General features: G+C 53.6%; 1 protein-coding gene across 1 annotated transcript in view; it reads right to left on the bottom strand.

The window, feature by feature from the left end:
* Nucleotides 1-19,380, bottom strand: part of ACOT7 (acyl-CoA thioesterase 7) — a 127,571-nt gene that overhangs the window by 56,787 nt on the left and 51,404 nt on the right. The window contains exons 3-5 of the mRNA XM_030805406.1: nt 16,162-16,318; nt 10,443-10,534; nt 4,308-4,422 (exon numbers count right to left, since the gene is read on the bottom strand). Of these exons, the coding sequence (XP_030661266.1) occupies nt 4,308-4,422; nt 10,443-10,534; nt 16,162-16,318 (364 nt within the window). The remainder of the gene's footprint in view (nt 1-4,307; nt 4,423-10,442; nt 10,535-16,161; nt 16,319-19,380) is intronic.

A 19,380-nucleotide genomic window follows, 5' to 3' on the forward strand; every position in this document is an offset into this window, starting at 1 on the left:
CCCTCTCTACTAAAAATACAAAAATTAGCCCGGTGTGGTGGCGGGTGCCTGTAATCTCAGCTACTTGGGAGGTTAAGGCAGAAGAGTCACTTGAACCAGGGAGGTGAAGTTTGCAGTGAGCTGAGATTGTGCCGTTGCACTCCAACCTGGCTGGGCAACAAGAGCAAAACTCCATCTCAAAAAAAAAAAGAAAAGAAAAGAAAAGAAAAGCAATGACATTGGACACTTACGAGACCCCAGGTATCAACTTCTGGGTCAGGACCACCCTTCATCCCACCAGCTTTTTCAGCTACTGAGAAACATTACTTGCCTAAGGCCAGACCTAGAAAGGACTTGTCTTCACCTGAAATGAGTCCCAGTCATTGCGTGGCCCAGTGGGCTGGCGTGTTCAACAGCTTGGGGCTTGTCAGTTAGGAATGAGCTACCCTTTCTGAGTGCCAGCTGTCCTGGGCAGGGAACAGATGAGGTCTAGTCCCTGACCAGGTCTGCCTTCTGGCCGGGTATGGTGGCTCACGCCTGTAATCCCAACACTTTGGGAGGCTGAGGTGGGCAGATCGCCTGAGGTCAGGAGTTCAAGACCAGCTTGGTCAACATGGCGAAACCCTGTCTCTACAAAAAATACAAAAATTAGCTGGGTGTGGTGGCAGATGCCTATAATCCCAGCTACTCGGGAGGCTGAGGCACCAGAATCGCTTGAACCCGGGAGGTGGAGGTTGCAGTGAGCCGAGATCGCACCATTGCACTCCAGCCTGGTCAACAGAGTGAGACTCTTGTCTCAAAAAAAAAAAAAAAAAAAGAAGTATATATACATATATATATATATATATATATAGACAAATTATAGCTGTGTATATTGGACAAAGGGCTTTTAAGGAACTCTCAGACTCTGAGGTACCTGGGAGACGATGCCACCCCTGTGGAGGTTGCTAGGCAACAGTCTGAACTCTTGCTCTAGGATGAGGTCTGGGATGTGGGGTGGACAGGGGCTGGGAGCAGGCAAGTCAAAGCATGTGTCACACCTGTTAGAAAGACCCCAGTGCCAAGCACATACGCACACTTTTCTCCCAGAGCTGCTGTTCCCCATTGACCCGGACACCCCTGCCAAACCCAACTCAGGCTAAGCCACCATATAGGAGACCAGGCTGGTCTCAGATGAGCCCACCCCTGGGCTCCTGAGGGCACTGGGAAGCCCTGCCACTGAGATGCCGGCTCTACCAGGAAACTGGAGTCAAAGATGCAGATGTTCAGAAACGCTCAAGAAAGAATGGACACGGGACTTCCTAAGAAACATTTAAAAGCCAAGTCTCTAATTCGATCATCTGAGGAAGATGCATTTTTATAAAACAAAAAAGTAAAAATAAAAGCACATACAAATCAGGAAATCTTGAGATTTAGGAGGCCAACTCTGACTGACAGTGAATAACACATTCTGAAAAATATCGTGTGTAGATTTACAGTCAATCGGAGGCTGGCAAACAGAAGAGAATCCCACGAGTAAAGGAATTTAAACTGATTGAAAACCTTGAGTAATTTTAGTGTCCCTGAGGATCAGTTAAAGGCAGAAGCTAGGATCTAATCCATGCTTCTCAAAGCCAGAGTCAGCCCAGCAGTGCTGCCCACTCCCCCCCGGGGTCTGGCACCTACCCCAAGCTCTCTCCAGAAACCACTCATGAAAAGGTAGATCCAGGAAGCCCCCATGTTCCACCCAACCCTCTCCTCCAGGACCCCTTTGTGTTAGGCTAGACATAGCCTCTTCTTGTCTCTTGCAAGGGCACTGATCACTGGATTTGGGGCCCACCTGCATAACCCAGATGATCTCATTTCAAGATCGTTAATTTAACCACATCTGCAAAGACCCATTTTCCATATAAGGTCCCATTCACAGGCTCTAGGGATTTGAATGTGGACATATCTTCTGGCCCTGAGGTGTCTTTCCTAAGACACCTCCCCTTGCTCCCATCCCATCACATTCCTTAGGGCCTGTGTCTGACCTGACTGCTGGGCTACCCTCCCAAAAGCACAGCCTGGGCACTGCCTACCCCAGCACGTGCCTCCAGGCCTGTCTGGTGTATTGCTGTGTTGATAAACTCGCTGTTTAAATTTTATTTTTAAAAGATATCTCAGCCGGGCGCAATGGCTCACGCCTGTAATCCCAGCACTTTGGGAGGCCGAGGTGGGCGGATCACGAGGTCAGGAGATCGAGACCATCCTGGCTAATACGGTGAAACCCTGTCTCTACTAAAAATACAAAAAATTAGCCGGGAATGGTGGCACACGCCTGTAGTCCCAGCTACTAGGGAGGCTGAGGCAGGAGAACGGTGTGAACCTGGGAGGCGGAGCTTGCAGTGAGCCGAGATCGCGCCACGGCACTCCAGCCTGGAGGACAGAGCGAGACTCTGCCTCAAATTAAAAAAAAAAAAAAGATATCTCTTCACTGGGGTTTCATCAAAGCAGCACCATTCTTTCTATTAATACTGATACATTAATTTTCTTTCTTTCTTTTTTTGGTGTCTGTTAAAAAGCAGACATGAAAAGAGAAGAAACCTACAGTGGTTTCCCCAACAGTAAAGAAACCGACCTACCCAGTCCCACTGGCCTAAGGTGACAACCATTCCGCTTTTGGCAAGTTGAGGCTGGAGCACAGACTGAGTCAGAGACACAAATGTGAGACCAAATACACGCAAACTCCTGTTCAAGCCTCAAGTTGACCCGCCCGGAAAACAAGCACACTCCTGCTGCACGCCAGCAGCCAAGCCCAGAAAGCCATGCTCTCATCTGTGCACCCACTGAGTTTTCACCAGTCCCCTTTGGTGCTTACGTGGACAAAGCAAGGGAGGTGAGCGGCCATAACAATGCCCCGAGTCCAGGGTAGCAGGGGCCAGGGCGCCTCTCGGCAGGGCTAGGAGCAGGTGGACCCCAGAGTGGAGCCCACATCACAGGCACATCCAAGGGGGAAAGGGAGTACTTGAGGCAGGTCCTCCACCACTGCTGAGGGTGGAAGCAAAACAGAGGAAGCTGAGTAAGAAACTCAAACACCCACCATGGCCAGGATCTCCCCAGGCACGGTGGGGGGCAGCAAACCCTCCTCAGGCTGCCGTCCCGCATGAGGTACCCTATGGAACCCAGCACAGAGCACGAATGTGCCACGAGCCCAGGCCATCGCACGGAGGCAGAGAAGCACACAGTGCATCCTGGAGGGAGTTCTCCTGCCACTATGACAACGTGACCACCATGTGTGCAGTAGGGAGTGGGGTAATGCGCGTTGCCTGTCCCCGAGGGCTCACCCTGTTCCTAGGGGGACAGATGCTCCCCAGGGCCCCCTGCCCTGAATTGTTTCTAGGAACTTGGGGAGTTCTCTGAGTAGAAAGTCCTTGCTTGAGGCAAAACATCTCACCGTGCCTTCGTTTAGATTTTGAGTGAACATTTTATTAAAGCTAGAGCACCCTGACATGAGAGCAAGAGGATGGATGGCAGAAGGGACCAACACCACAGGGAAGCTGGGCATGCCACAAAGCCCAGTGCCTGTTGGCAGAGCCACTCCTCCAATCAATGTCTGAACAGTGGGGCCGGGAAGAAGTGGCGCTTGAACAGCTGCTGCCGTTTTTTTCTTTTTTGGATGAGTTGGAAATCCCATCAAGAACAAGCCACTTGGCCAGGTGTGGTGGTTCACACCTGTAATCCCAGCACTTTGGGGGGCCAAGGCAGGCTCATCACTTGAGGTCAGGAGTTTGAGACCAGCCTGGCTAACATGGTGAAACCCCATCTCTACTTAAAATACAAAAATTAGCCGGGCATGGTGGCACGTGCCTGTAATCGTAATATCAGCTACTTAGGAGGCTGAGGCAGGAGAATCACTTGAACCCAGGAGGCGGAGGCTGCAGTGAGCCGAGATTGTGCCAGTGCACTGCAGCTTGTGTGACATAGCAAGACTCCGGCTCAAAAAAAAAAAAAGAAAAGAAAAGAACAAGCCACTGAGCAAACACAAGGAAAAGATACAAAAAAAACAAGTTCCTCGTGAACAGGTGCACACCACCTGCCTGGCAATGGAGGCCCCACGCACAGTGCCCTCATGGGACTCACTGAGTCGCTCAGGTCGCTTCCAGCTGTGTGACTGGAGAGGTCTACATGGCTCAGGGCAGGGCTGGGGGACAGCCCTCCCTGGGGACCCCAGAGAAACCGGTTCCAGGAGAGCGTGCTCAGCACCTGGGGAACCTCAAGCATGAGGCTCACCTAGGCCTGGCCAGCTCCTGCCTCCTACGCGTCCCCAGTGAGGAGTGGCACCTGCTGCTGGTGTCCACGGCTCTTACCTGGGTTGAGGACTGGCTGGACGATGTCGCCGTTCCTCCACTTGGTCTCCATGCGCTCCAGCTTCTGGGCTTCATACCGCTTCCGGCCCTCCTCCTCCTGCTCCTGCCGGGAATACTGCGGGAAACCAAAGACAGGTCAGGCCCAGGCGGAACACGGCCTCCTCCCCTCGCCGGGCAGCCACGAGCCCAGGCCCCTTAATGTCACATAGCCTTGTGTAACTGGGACTATTTTTTCTTCTGTTCATGTGTGTTTAATATAAGTAATAGGAATACAGAAAGAGTGAAATCCCATGTGGCTCCACTCCCCAGAGAGACAACCTGGGTCAAATGTTTGGTTTAGATCCTTCCTGGAATTGCTTTAATGCCTACAAATATAGAAAAAGCTCTATGGTGCTGTATGTGGAGCTTAAAAGCAACCGTGTATCTATTTAACGTAATTTTTGTAACTATGTGGGCACTTAGCTTGTTCCCAATTTTTCTTTTCTTTTTTTCTGAGATGGAGTCTCGCTCTGTCCCAGCCTGAAGTGCAGTGGCGCGATCTCGGCTCACTGCAACCTCCGCCTCCCAGGTTCAAGTGATTCTCCTGCCTCAGCCTCCCTAGTAGCTGGGACTACAGGTGCCCGCCACCATACCCGCCTAATTTTTGTATTTTTAGTAGAGATGGGGTTTCACCATGTTGGCCAGGCTGGTCTTGATCTCTCGACCTTGCAATCTGCCCGCCCCAGCCTCCCAAAGTGCTGGGATTACAGGCGTGAGCCACCGTGCCCGGCCCCCGCTTTTTCACTATTAAAACCATATTGATCTAGGTTACTTAAAATCATTTTGCACCGTCCCATTCCTTCCTAGGATTCATTACAGAATAAAGGGATCCTCAAAAAGGCCCCACCCACTCTCCCAAGTCCACGACGGAGCAGGAACCCTGTGTGTCCCTGCTGACCCTTGGCCAATCGAACAGGCTATATATTAGTAGAGAATGGGCAGTCAAAGATGGAACCGTCCCCCCAAGTCTCTCTGAATGAATCACAGGGGTTTTGACTCTGGAAGTTAAAAATAAATGTGAATATAAGACTCAGCACAGGCCGGACATGGTGGCTCGCGCCTGTAATCCCAGCAATTTGGGAGGCTGAGGCAGGTGGATCACTTGAGGTCAGGAGTTCGAGACTAGCCTGGCCAACATGGTGAAACCCCGTCTCTACTAAAAATACCAAAATTAGCCAGGGGTAGTGGTGGGCACCTGTAGTCTTAGCCACTCGGGAGGCTGAGGCAAGGGAATCGCTTGAACCCGGGAGATGGGGGTTGCAGTGAGCTGAGATTGCGCCACTGCACTCCAGCCTGGGCGACAGAGCGAGACTCCATCTAAAAAAATAAATAAATAAATGAAAAACACCAACGACTCAGCACAAAAACCAAAGCTCCTGAGTCCTGGGACACAACAGGGGGATACTGCATTTTTTGGACGTAACAGACGGTTCACTCATTGCCCTCCTGTGCACAGTGGAGGGGATGCACCACACTCGGACGGGACCCTCGGAGGGGCCCTCAGGGCCTGTGTGCTGGCCCCAGGCTGGTTCCAGACCCTCTGCCTGCTCCATCCCCCAGGACCTTCTCCCTCCCCCTTGGCCTGGCCAGGGGCCGACTACCACCTGGCTGTTCTGATTAGCCTCCACTTCTGCTCTCACATTCACTCAACCAATCATTCCAGCTAAGCTTGTGGGGAAGCCACAGAACTCAGGGCCCCTCTGGGCCCCTCTCGGCCGCCTGTTGAACCCCCTCTGACCTAAGCAAGTTCACTTCAGACGGCTGTGTTAGGCCTTCTTTCAAAAGCCAGTTTTAAACATCTCGATAATTCCTGCTCATGGCTCAGCTCCAAAATTGTGCAGGGCCTGAGCACCATTCACCAGTCCTCGGCTTAATTACCCATCATCTTCAGCTGAGAACCCATCTTCAAACAAGGCTGAGAAGGCAGCTGAAGGGTTTGTTAAAAAGAAGCAAACTGTGGGGAGTGTTTTAAGTTGCAGTGGATAATTCAACCTTTTCCTCCATAAATAAACCACGTCCTAATGTTCCACCGGCCAAGTAATGACTGTGAGAAGAGAGTCTGTGCTGTGTGTCTACCTAGGAACATTGGTGGGTGAACTTCAGCATCCTCAAGAGATGCCTTTTAAAGGGATTTTTTTTTAAAGGAGCCAGCCCCCAGTCTAATAAATCCTCGTAGTATCCAGTACATTTGTCTGGGCTTGGCGGGCGCACAGGGAAATGATGGGGCCCAGTCCTGGACACAAGCCACGAGGAGAAGCCCAGCCTCCTCTCCAACTCTGCCTTTCCATCTGGGAACAAAACCGCTGGAACATTTTAATGATGGCTGGCACCTAACTCTCACCCCCGAGAGCTCATCAAACCCAACTGATCTGAAGCAGCAGACAGTGTGGCCCAAATATCTGAGAGACAGGCTGCAAACCTCTTCGCTCGAGCACACATTCAGACATTTGAAAAAAACCAAAGCATCCACCCCCAACGGCCACTCAGCCTGTCCAGGGCTGCAGCTGCCCCTCTGGTCATCCTGGGGCCCCTCGGGCCCATCACAGGGCCACCGAGGTTCCCTGCTCACTGGGAAAGCTACAGGCAGGCTGGGGAGGAAGGTGAAACAAAGAAAAGACGTCCTGCGCTAGACGACTCTGCACACAGTAGGCAGCTGGGTTCCTCCAGGGAGATGTACACATCCAGGAAACCGGTGTGTGTGTGGTGTGTGTGTGTGTGTGCATGCGTATTCAAGATATCTACATGCATACATATGTGACATCTCTATTTGTATGTGTATATATATTATATATATCTGTATATCTATACATACAGGGATGTACATTTTCCTAAATCAGGGATGGCTGTCTGTAGAAAGGTCAGCGGGAGCATGCTCATGGAATATAAGACAGCCCTGTGGCCAGGCCACCAGCAGATGAGCATAAATGCCCACCGGAGCCAGGAAAGGAAACTGCACTTTCTGGGATTCCTAAGCAGGCCTCTGGCTGGGCCCACCAGTGAAAAACAGGAGACCTAGATTCCAAATCAGCGGGAGGTTTATACTACGTGGGCCTAGCATGTGTTGGGGGGAAGATGGTGCAAATAGCTCTGAACAACAGCTGCAGCTGAGAACTGTGCAGCCTCTCCCATCTGCAGCTCTGGCTGCCTCAGCTCCGTGGAATGGTTTCAACAACTCCTCGACAAGGCCAAGTTGATATTTATGTCTCATCAAACCCACTATACAAAGGAAATGAAAAAGCAACTGGGAGCTCCTCCAGGATGTGGGAGGGAGGGAGCTAATTACTGGGCAAGGAGAGGCGAGGCTAAGGGGGACCACGCTGAATGCACCCTGTCCCTGCAGCGAGGGGACGGGAGCCAGGGGAGTCAGAAGCTACCCGTCCCCTCCACTGGCCAAAAACCCAGCAGCTCTTCGCGCATCGATCCTAAGCAACAAGGCAGCAAAAGTGACTGTGTTCAGGTCCAGACCCGCCCCTCGGTATCACCCGCCTGAGATGCACCATGAGATGCTGAAGCCAGGCATGGGGCCTGGGAGAGATTTCAGAACTGGGTAGCATCTGAAAATTAAATCCGTTAAATGCTATGTCTCAATATTTACATGTGATGTGGCTCACTGAACGCCAAGGGCTTAGAGAAAAGAATGAACATGGGGTGGGTGCGCTTGCAATTCTGCGGAGAACAGTCAGGAGCCCCCACCTGATCCCCGCTCCTTAGGTCTTCAACCACCCCTGAGTTAGCACTGCTGAAAATGACCACAATTTCCACCTCAGCCAAGAAGCAGGGAGAGAGGAGAACAGCCCCACGAAGAACAAGAGACAGGAGAGGGTGTTGAACCGAGGGCTGGTGCAGTGGGTTGAACAGCATCCCTCAAAATGTATATCCATCTGAAACCTCAAAATGCAAACGCTTCCAAAAACCAGGTCTTTGTAGTTGTAAATAGTTAGAATGAGGTCAGAGCGGAATGGGACGGGCCCTAAGCCCAGTGACCCGTGCTCTTGTAAGCAGGCCGTGCGAAGATGGAGGCAGAAGCTTCAGTGACGCAGCCTCAGCCAAGGGACGCCTGGAGCCACCTGGTGCTGGAGAGGCCAGGAGGGATCCTCGCCTGAGGCCAGTGGAGGGCGCGGGGCCTTGCCCATACCTTTAGACTTCTAGCCTCCAGAACTGTGACAGAATCAACTTCTATTGTTTGAGAGCTACCCAGTCAGTGGCACTTTGTCACAGCAGCCCGGGGACACTGTCAGGCGGGAGTGTGAGACCTCGGACTCCACACCCCGACCCTGAGCCCCCACCCACTGGCCAGATTCTGGCATGCTGCCATCCTGCTCTCATAAAACCAAAGCTGCAGCCACCAGCCTGCCCTTCCCATTAAATATGGACAGGGCTCCCCTGTCACCAAGATTAAAAAAAACAAAACCTAGGCCAAACAGCAGCTGGACCTGGCAGCCAGCCACACCCACCTGGGGAGACACCCCACCCAGACCTTCACTGCCCTCTGAGGAGACCCTGGCAGGGTGCCTGGTCAGACACGGAGCTGGGACAGAAGAGATGGCAGGAAGCAGGTCTCAGGGAGCACCTCCCCAGTCTCACATGGGCAGTGGCAGCAGGGACCGAGGCCCCATCAGCCCTGGTGACCGGGGGGCCACAGGAAGACAGAGAGCCAGGCCTCCTACAGGCTGGAAGTGGCCTGCGCCCGGCAAATGCTGGGGAGGGAACCAGGGCTTCCGGCAGCGGCAAGAGCACCCAGCGTCTCTATTGGGTCTGGAAGCAAAAAGAGCAGGCACCAATTCCTGACAATCTGGTTCTCAGTTTTATTATTTCTAAAAATGTATTCTATATATATATCTCAGCCGGAGGAAAAGCTCCCTGCCGGGGCCCACACTGCAGAGACTCAGAGCTCTAAGAAGAGCTCCTCCTGGGGGCTGAGGCCTGCGGACCGCAGGGTCAGGCTGCAGGAGGAGCCAGTCACATCTGTCCTTGGACTTGCCAGTGAACTTGGGGCACAGGAGAAGGAGGCGAGGGAGTACTTTTAGAGAATGAATTAAATTTCTTTATTCCCAACGTCTCCCCTCCAAGAGTCTGTATGCGTGGCTTCCACAGGCTCCGCCCACAGGCCCGCCCATGGCAGGACCCCTCTGACAACATAATGAACTGGTATTACGAAAGGTTCTTCCGCCAGGCGCAGTGGTTCACGCCTGTAATCCCAGCACTTTGGGAGGCCGAGGTGGGTGGATCATGAGGTCAGGAGATCAAGACCATCCTGGCTAACACGGAGAAACCCCGTCTCTACTAAAAAAAATATATAAAATAATTAGCTGGGCGTAGTGGCGGGCGCCTGTAGTCCCAGCTACTCCGGAGGCTGAGGCAGGAGAATGGCGTGAACCTGGGAGGCGGAGCTTGCAGTGAGCCGAGATCGCGCCACTGCACTCCAGCCTGGGCGACAGAGCAAGATTCCGTCTCAAAAAAACAAAAAAGAAAAAAAGAAAGAAAGAAAGATGCTTCCAACCACAGCGAAGCCAGAAAGGAGAGAAACCCAGAGAAGGAGGCAGGCCCCAGCAGGGGACAAGAAGGGAGAAAGACAAAAGCTCATGTGAGAGCTGTCTCCACAGCCACTGCGTCAGAAGCAGAGATCAGAACCAGCTTGCAGGGGCCACGGGGGAGCAGCTGGCCCGGCCCGGGCAGCCTGGTGGTCCTGGCTCCCGAAAGGACACGTCACTATCATGATCCTGTCACCGTCTTTTCTCTGGTTAGGGAGTGTGACAAAAAGGTCCCTAGGTTGGAGGGATGTTTACTTCCACGGGTTCTGGGCCAGCTTGCGCTCACATTCCCAGCATGAATTAAACATACATTAGAAGATCCCACACAGACATGTCTCCTCCCTACCCGTGTTTCCTCGGAGGCAGGACAGAAACTCCTGTGGAGCCAGGGATGCCCTGCCCAGCCCAGAGGGGACACTGCTTGCTGGTGGACCTGGCCCCCTGTGCCCTAGCTCTGGCTTGTCGCTCCCTTGGGACCCTTAGCTGAACGAGCCTCCCACCATCAGGTGAGGTGACCTGATCTCTGCCATCTGCCCCCAAGAGAGAAGTAGAAAGGGCACCTTACCACTACAGGAGGCACCTCGAGGACCTTGTCCACGTTCTTCAGCGACAGGGGCACATACCACAGGGTGGCCTTATTGGTCAGCTTTTTGGCACCTTAAGAGAAGAAAATCACATTAAGTGACGCCCAGGAGACGGGCTGGGAATGTGAGCAGCCAGGCACATGGCAGGTGCTGCTCCAGCGCCCGGTCCCAGTACCTGAAACACACCGCACTGTGCACCACCTCTCTGGCCCCCAACCCCCAAGGCCCCAAGGCCTTTTCAGCATCCTGGCCGGGGAGTGCTGCCATCATGTGAGTGTGGACAAACAGAACAAGAGACCCCAGAGCCCACGGAAAGAGGCTGCATAGGGCCCACCCCCATCACAAGGCATGCCCCCCCAAAACTGGCTTGAGCTCAGGATCCCAGCCCCTCCCAATGCACCCACTCTGGGGCAGTTCTCCCTTTCCAGGGGCTGCTGAAAAGACGTCAGACCACGTGGTTGAAGCCTGGATGGTCCGGAGCTGGTCAGCCACAACACCCAACAGGGATCACCCTGGAGGGCACCAACTGCAGGCAACCCCCTCTTCCTGGTGTTCTGACAGAAAGGGAGCCTGATTATGAAAACACGTCAGAGGCTCCCGATGAGCCTCCCAGACAGAGGGGAAGGACTGATTGGCTGCAGGAAGACACCCTTCGTTCTGCCTGGGGACACGAGGCTGAGCCCGCTTCACCTGCTGGCTCAAGTCTCCACCAACTGATCGCTGCTGACATCGAACGTCAAAATCAAAAGCACCTTGCTGGGGAACTTGACATCCTGATGCTCAGATAAGCAACGTCTTCTGCAGATCCCATCCACCTGTCTAAGCACTGCCAAGAACTCCCGCCAAACGGGGAAGCCCAGAAAGACACTTGGCCCATACAGACATGCAGGCTGCAGAGGTTCGGGAGGATGTGGAGGCTGTGCCCAGGCAGAGCAGCCCAGGGGAGGGGCAGGGGGGACGGCCAGGGCCCCCACAGCCCAAAGCACAGAGCAGTGGAGCCAGCTCATCAAAGCCCCATTTTTGCCACCCCAGGAACTTCCTTTCCTTCACACCAGACACTCGGGTGTGCTAGTGCTAGCCCATCCAAAGCTCCACCAGAAGCTTCCAGGTGCCAAGAGACGGGCTATAGGCTGCTGACTCCTTGGGGCACTGAGCCCACCCACAGAGCAAAGTGGGGCTGCAGGACAGGGAGGCCTGTCCATGCTGAGAAACACAGGCTCGTGGCCTGCTGGGGCTAAAGGAGCCTAGAGATCCCTGGTGTACACCCCTCACTTGTACAGAAGGAGCCTGAGGCCCAGAGACATCAAGGGGTTTACCCTGGGTCACACAGCAACTTGGTGCCATACTCCCACGTCCCAGTCATTTCAGAGAAGTATCTGCAAGGATGCCTTTAAAAAGTGGCTTTGTCAGGCACGGTGGCTCACACCTGTAATCCCAGCACTTTGGGAGGCTGAGGTGGGTGGATCACTTGAGCTCAGGAGTTCCAGACCAGCCTGGGCAACATGGCGAAACCTCGTCTCTACCAAAAATACAAAAAATTAGCTGGGTTGGCTAGGCGCCGTGGCTCACGCCTGTAATCCCAGCAGTTTGGGAGGCCGAGGCAGGCGGATCACCTGAAGTCGGGAGTTCGAGACCAGCCTGACCAACATGGAGAAACCCCCATCTCTCCTAAAAATACAAAAATTAGCCGGGCGTGGTGGTGCCTGTAATCCCAGTGAGCCTAGACTGCACCACTGCACTCCAGCCTGGGCGACAGAGCAAGGCCCTGTCTTAAAAAAAACAAATAAAAGTGGCTTCTTCAATGTGGAAGATCCTCACTATAAAGCAGAAGAGCGAACTGCAGGAAACAACAGACGAAAGGGAGACAGGAGTAGCCCCAGGGCCCTGCCTAAAACCCCCAGAGGAGCTCACTTCCCACCAGTTACCTGAACCTGCCTTCCCAAGGCAAAGTGCTTTTCCTCCTCAATAAACACAGCCCCAGGCTCCAAGTCAAGCCCCAGGGGGCCCATTAAGAAAAGGCCTGTGCCTGCCCCTCCTCCCTGCACGGAACACGCCTTGAGGACGTGGGGCTCCCAGTGCTTGGGAACCACAGGCAAATAATATGGGAAAATATTTCCACCGCACTGTGACTGAGAGTGAATCTGACAACCTGCTTTTGGGAATAAAGATTTCCTGTTGGATTCTGCTAGAGCCAGCCTGACAAGCCGGTTTCCATGACAACTCGAGTGGCCCTCTGGACCTAAATGAACACCATGGAGCAAATGAGGTAAACATGCTAATTGTATTTTCTCCATCATTTAATGAAACCATCAAAAGACAACGGCAGTATTAAAAAATTATCTCTCGGCCAGCTGCGGTGGCTTACGCCTGTGATCCTAGCACTTTGGCAGGCCGAGGCAGGCGGATCACGAGCTCAGAATCGAGACCATCCTGGCTAACAGGTCGCTACTAAAAATACAAAAAAATTAGCCAGGCATGGTGACACGTGCCTGTAATCCCAGCTACTCGGAAGGCTGAGGCAGGAGAATCACTTGAACCTGAGAGGGGGAGGTTGTAGTGAGCCGAGATCGCGCCACTGCACTCCAGCTTGCACGACAGAGCAAGACTCAGTCTCAAACAAACAAACAAACAAACAAAAAAAAAACTCTTAAAATCTTAAGAGCTCCCAGCTATTTTTCTGGAGCAATTCACAGCAATCACATCCCAGTTAGCTTAATATTTTGACAGTTGCTGGAGATAAATGAGCTGCCTCAAAGGCAGGTTTGCAGGTCGTCTGCCTGGGCCTGTGCTCGTTCTGCGGCCTCGTGACAGGCAGCACAGCCCAGGTAGAGGGGACACACAAAACAGGGGACCCCTGCCTCCTGGGGTGGAGACAGCACACGGCTGTCACGCACACAGCTTATGACTCAGCCTGCTCTGGGCCAGGGTCCCCGCGCGCGTCCTCTGCCCCCACCTGCAATACCCCATCTTTCAGACAGTCACCACCCATTCAGCCAGTGCTCCCCACGTGCCCACTGTGTGCCAGGGGCTGTTCTTGGTGTCGGGGCCTTCATAAGTTCAATTTCCAGGGGACACATGGGCAGAGACAGAGAAGGGCCTCAAGAGAACAATAGAGACTGAAGAGAGAGATGGCAGAAAAACAGAAGCACAGACGAGGAGATGAGCAAGACAGAGGGGGAGATGAGACCCACAGTCACAGAGTGAGACAACAGCGGGCTCCGGGGCCTGACCAAGATATGGAGAAAAGCCACAGCCTCGGGGCTCCAAGGCCTCCCTGCCCAGCCCCTGCTACAGGGAAAAGGCTGAAGCTGGGAGGAAGAACCTGGGGCACCGCCCAGCCCCACTGGGAAGAGTCTTCATGTGCTGGCAAGCGCATCCTGCCTTCTCCAAGCCTCACACACACGACAGGGCAATGCCAGCCCTGATGTCCCCAGGGAGGAAGGGTGGGCATCTCTGTCCCTCTCTGAGCCCATCCTTTGGAGGAGGAGAAGGCTGAGGGCTGTGGTGGCCGGGACACAGCAGGGAGGCCGAGAAGCTCCCAGCACCTTCTGGGTGAGCTGGGGGGTGCTGTTCTCTCATGCTCGCGCCTGCCCTGGCTCTGCACAGGAGCCTCTCCCCCTCTCCCCACTCTCAGCCCCTAAAGAGCGAGGGATCCCCACGGATATGTCAGATCGTGTCGTCCTCATCAAAACCCCATCAGCCAGCATGTCTCAGCACTGACGCCCAGTTCTTCCTGGTCGCCTCTGCTCATTCACTTATTCATTCATTCATTTGCTCCTCCACTATCGGTTCCATGTCTATTATGGGCCAGCAGAAGCAGCCAGGAAAGGGAAGTTCATGATCTGGGGAGTTCCTCAAGCTCAGTACCCCTGACCTTTGGCATGCATCGCTCTCTGCTGTGGGGACAGCGGCTCCCAGCCATGCTGAAAGCCTGAGAACGCCTTTCTGTCTCCCTGCCTCTCTCTCATCATCCCAAACTGCTCGGCCGGGCTCGGTGGCTCACGCCTGTAATCCCAGCACTTTGGGAGGTCAAGGCGGGTGGATCACCTGAGGTCAGGAGTTTCAGACCACCCTGGCCATCATGGTGAAACCCTGTCTCTACTAAAAATACAAAAATTAGCTAGGTATGGTGGCTCATGCCTGTAATCCCAGCTACTCAGGAGGCTGAAGCAGAAGAATAGCTTGAACCTGGGAGGCAGAGGTTGCGGTGAGCCGAGATCGCACCACTGCACTCCAGACTGGGCAACAGCGTGAGACACTATCTAAAAAACAAAACAAAACATAACAAAAACCTGCTCATCAGGGCTTCCTCTGAGGCTGTGGTCTCTGATGGACCACAAAGGGGGCTTTCATGGCAGAAAATCTGCAAAGCAGATCCCTTTCTGGCATTTTTGAAGCCACCAACTCCTGCAATGACAAAGGGCGCTGCTGACTGGGCCCTCACAAGCAGGAAGGTCCTAGGAAGCAGGAGAGCACGGCAGGCCATCCCTCCTCTCCAGGAATGGGCCAAGGCTCCACCCCCAGCACAGTCAGAGAAGAGCTGCGACCTCACAGGAGATGGCAGGGAATCCCCAAGGTCCCTAAAGTGGGGAACCCACCCAGCCCTGAGCCTCTCCCGAGTCATGGGCGCTGCTCCTGATGTGGGAGGTGCCCATACACCCCTTCCTGTGCCACATCCTGAGACCAGCATCCAGGATCCCTCTGATGTCAGAGGTGCCTGCCGAGGGAGCAGCAGGCAATGGGAATGCAGACCACCTTCCACCCCAGGCCCTCGCTCAGCTCAATCTGCCCACCTGCCAGAGCTGGGCTGACACAGCCATTCTAATCACCAACCCTGCTGAGGTCCTCAGAATGTTCTAGATGCAGAACTGTGCTTGCTACCGGCCTGTCATGAGGAAGAGGACTCGAGCCCCTTCAACAGCTGTGAGCTGGCACTCCACGGGGCAGCCACTGCTGAGGAACAGGCATGGGGAAGAGAAGGAAACCGGCCCAGCCTCTCTGCATGGGAGGACTGGTGACCTGGGAGGTGGCGGGGAGAGGGCCAGGGGCAGGGGAAGAGGCCCGCCTTCCCCCTCACCTCCCGTCCCCAGCCTGGGTATAAAAAGAAGCGTGAGCTGGTGAACACTGGAGCCGCCCCCTCCTGCAGCGCCCAGTGGGAAGGGGAAGGGGGTTTCCATGGTTACCATGGCCAAGGAGGAGAATATTCAGATGAAAGCACAGGCAAAGGTTCACCCAGTGAGCTTCTATCTGAGCCTGGTTTCTGGGGCTCCCAGGAGCAGGCAGTGTCCTCTCTGGAGCCAACACCTCCCTATGCTTGAGGAGGGCAAGCAGGGCACGGAGGTCTGCAGAGGGGTGGATGGTGCGTACCGGCCTCACAGCCCGCGCCCAGCCCCTGCCATGGATGAGTTGGCCACGGGCAGCAGGACGGGCAGCAGTGATGTGCTCCGGCCGGACCCAGACAGCAGGGTTGAGTCCTGCTCTGGGTAACTGAACTCGTTTCTTAACCCCTCTCTGCCCGTTTCCTGTCTGCAAAATCAGGGCAATGGACATAGCTGCTCCCAGGGCCATGGTGGGAGGTGAGGGAGGTCTCATTGGTGAAAAAGGGGCCAGGCCCTGGAGCATCCTCTGCCCTCAGGAGGGAAGCAGCTGTGTAGCCATGGCCCTTAGTGCGCCAATCACCACTGTCGCTCCCAGAAGTACCTGTGAGGATGTTTTCGGACATCACGTTGACCTGCACCTCCACAGAGTGCTTGGAGGTGTAGGTGATCTCCGCGCTGACGTGCGCCACCTCACCGATGCACATGGGAGACAGGAAGTCGGTGCGCTCGACACGAGCCAGGGCAGCCACACAGCGCTCCTGTGGAGACAGAGGCAGTGGTCAGCCCAGGTCAGCCAGCCCAGCCCCGAGAGCCCCACCCGGGACATGCTCCCTGGAAACTGCCTTTGCCTTTGCTTTCATTCCCCACTGTGAAAGCAACCAATGTATTGCAATTTATTGGCACCATGCTTTTTTTTTTTTTTTTTTGAGACAGAGTCTCGCTCTGTCGCCCAGGCTGGAGTGCAGTGGCAAGATCTCAGCTCACTGCAAGCTCCGCCTCCCGGGTTCACGCCATTCTCCTGCCTCAGCCTCTCCGAGTAGCTGGGACTACAGGCGCCCGCCACCATGCCCGGCTAATTTTTTGTTTTGTTTTGTTTTTTGTTTTTGAGACGGAGTCTCGCTCTGTCGCCCAGGCTGGAGGGCAGTGGTGCAATCTCCCCTCACTGCAAGCTCCGCCTCCCGGGTTCACGCCATTCTCCTACCTCAGCCTCCAGAGTAGCTGGGACTACAGGCCCCTGCGTTTGTATTTTTAGTAGAGATGGGGTTTCACCGTGTTAGCCAGGATGGTCTCAATCTCCTGACCTCATGATCTGTCCGCCTCAGCCTCCCAAAGTGCTGGGATTACAGGCGTGAGCCACCGTGCCTCGCCTAATTTTTTGTATTTTTAGTAGAGACAGGGTTTCACCATGTTAGCCAGGATGGTCTCGATCTCCTGACCTCGTGATCCGCCCGCCTCGGCCTCCCCAAGTGCTGGGATTACAGGCGTGAGCCACCACGCCCGGCCTAGCACCGCACATTCCTAAACACAAAAGCACAGGGATGTAGAGGAGCCCTGGAGAGCCCAGCCCAAAGCAACTGCTGCAGGCAATTCCCCGACTGGTGGGATCACCAGCTGCTTCTTCCTTTCTTCTGATTTTCTCACAATAGGCATGCATTATTTGCATAATATAAAGTGAAAAAATGCATACATACTCATTATGGAAAATTTGGGAAATACAGAAAAGTAGAAAGAAGGGGAACGTCACTCCTCCCATTCAAAGATAACCATGGTTACTATTTTGGGATCTTTCTTTCCAGGCTTTTTTCCCAAGAATCGAGGTGGGTTTTGTTGTCTCACTTGTTCGGCTGCCTGGCTCATTTCGCAGTTTTAGTCTAATATAGCTGTGCAAAAAGTAAATATATACCCTCACCTTCTGATTCTTTTTCATTCAACATAGGAAAAATAATCTGCCTGTGTTGTGACACATTCTTTGCAATCACTATTCTTCTTTAGGCCGGGCGCAGTGGCTCATGACTATAAAATCCAGAACTTTGGGAGGCCAAGGTGGGCGGATCACGTGAGGCCAGGAGTTCAAGACCGGCCTGGCCAACATGGTGAAACTCCATCTCTACTAAAAATACAAAAGTTACCCGGGCGTGGCGGTGCACATCTGTAATCCCAGCTACTCAGGAGGCTGAGGTATGAGAATCGGTTGAACTCGGGACGGGGAGGTTGCAGTGAGCTGAGATTGCGCCACTGCACTCCAGCCTGGGTGACAGAGCAAGACTCCATCTCAACAACAACAACAACAAAACACTAAATACACTCTCCCCTTGATTCTTTTTCATTCAATATGGGAAAAATAATCTGCCCGTGTTGTGACATGGCTCTTTGCAATCACTATTCTTTTTTTTTTTTTTTTGAGATGGAGTCTCGCTCTGTTGCCCAGACTGGAATGCAGTGGTGCAATCTCGGTTCACTGCAACCTCCGCCTCCAAGATTCAGGCAATTCTCCTGCCTCAGCCTCCTGAGCAGCTGGGATTACAGATGTGCACCACCATGCCTGGCTAATTTTTGTATTTTTAGTAAAGACGGGGTTTTACCATGTTGGCCTCAAACTCCTGACCTCAGATGATCCACCGGCCTCATCCTCCCAAACTGCTGGGATCACAGGCGTGAGCCACCGTGCCCAGCCCAACTATTCTTTTTAAAAATTTAAATGTGGCCCGGTGCGGCGGCTCACGCCTGTAATCCCAGCACTTCGGGAGGCTGAGGCGGGTGGACCACGAGGTCAGGAGATAGAGACCATCCTGGCAAACATGGTGAAACCCTGTCTCTACTAAAAATACAAAAAATTAGCCGGGCGTGGTGGTGGGCGCTTGTAGTCCCAGTTACTCGGGAGGCTGAGGCAGGAGAATGATGTGAACCCGGGAGGCGGAGCTTACAGTGAGCCGAGATCACGCCACTGCACTCCAGCCTGGGCAACAGAGTGAGACTCCGTCTCAAAAAAAAAAAAAAAAAAAAAAATTAAATGTTATTTATCCTTCAAATAGGCGACCCATTCTCATGATTCAAAATGTAAAAGGAACAAAAGAGCCTATGGTGCTGGGTCTACCTCTGGCCACCTCGTCCCGTCACACAGGACCCCTTGGCAGCTGGGTCCCATGTGTCAGATCGGGTTCCACATCCACATGGTGAAACCACATGGTGGGGCTCCCAGATGGTGGACATGGACAAGTGGCGCTGCACCCTGCTTTTCTCTCTTCATCTACCCTGAGGATCATCCTCTGTAGGTTTGGGTCTTAGTTCATTGGGCTGCCATAACAAAATGCCATAGCCTGGGCAGCTTAGACACAACAGAAATTTATTTCTCACAGTCCTGGAGGGGGGAAGTCTCCAGGGACTTGGGTCATTCCAAGATCAGGGACAGGCAGATTCCGTGTCTGCTAAGGGCCGGCTTCCTGGTTCATAGACAGTGCTTCTCGTGTGTCCTCACGTGGTGGCTGGGGCAAATGAGCTCCCTCAGGCCCCTTTCATGAAGACATTGATCCCATTCATGAAGCTCCACCCCCATGCCCTCATCACCTCCCAAAGGCCCCACCCCCTAATACCATCACCCTGGGGGTGAGGATTTCAACACATGGAAGACACAAACACCCAGACGGTGGCTGTATGTGAAAGACTTCCTTATCCTTTCCAGTGACTTCCTTTTCATGGCACTCCAATGCAAAATTATTATTATTTATAGAGACAGGACCTTGCTGTGTTGCCCAGGCAGGAATGCAATGGCTATTCACAGGCACAATCATGCTCACTGCAGCCTCAAACTCCTCCTGGGCTC

Source organism: Nomascus leucogenys, chromosome 24, assembly GCF_006542625.1.
Source record: "Nomascus leucogenys isolate Asia chromosome 24, Asia_NLE_v1, whole genome shotgun sequence".
NCBI classification, from domain to species: domain Eukaryota; kingdom Metazoa; phylum Chordata; class Mammalia; order Primates; family Hylobatidae; genus Nomascus; species Nomascus leucogenys.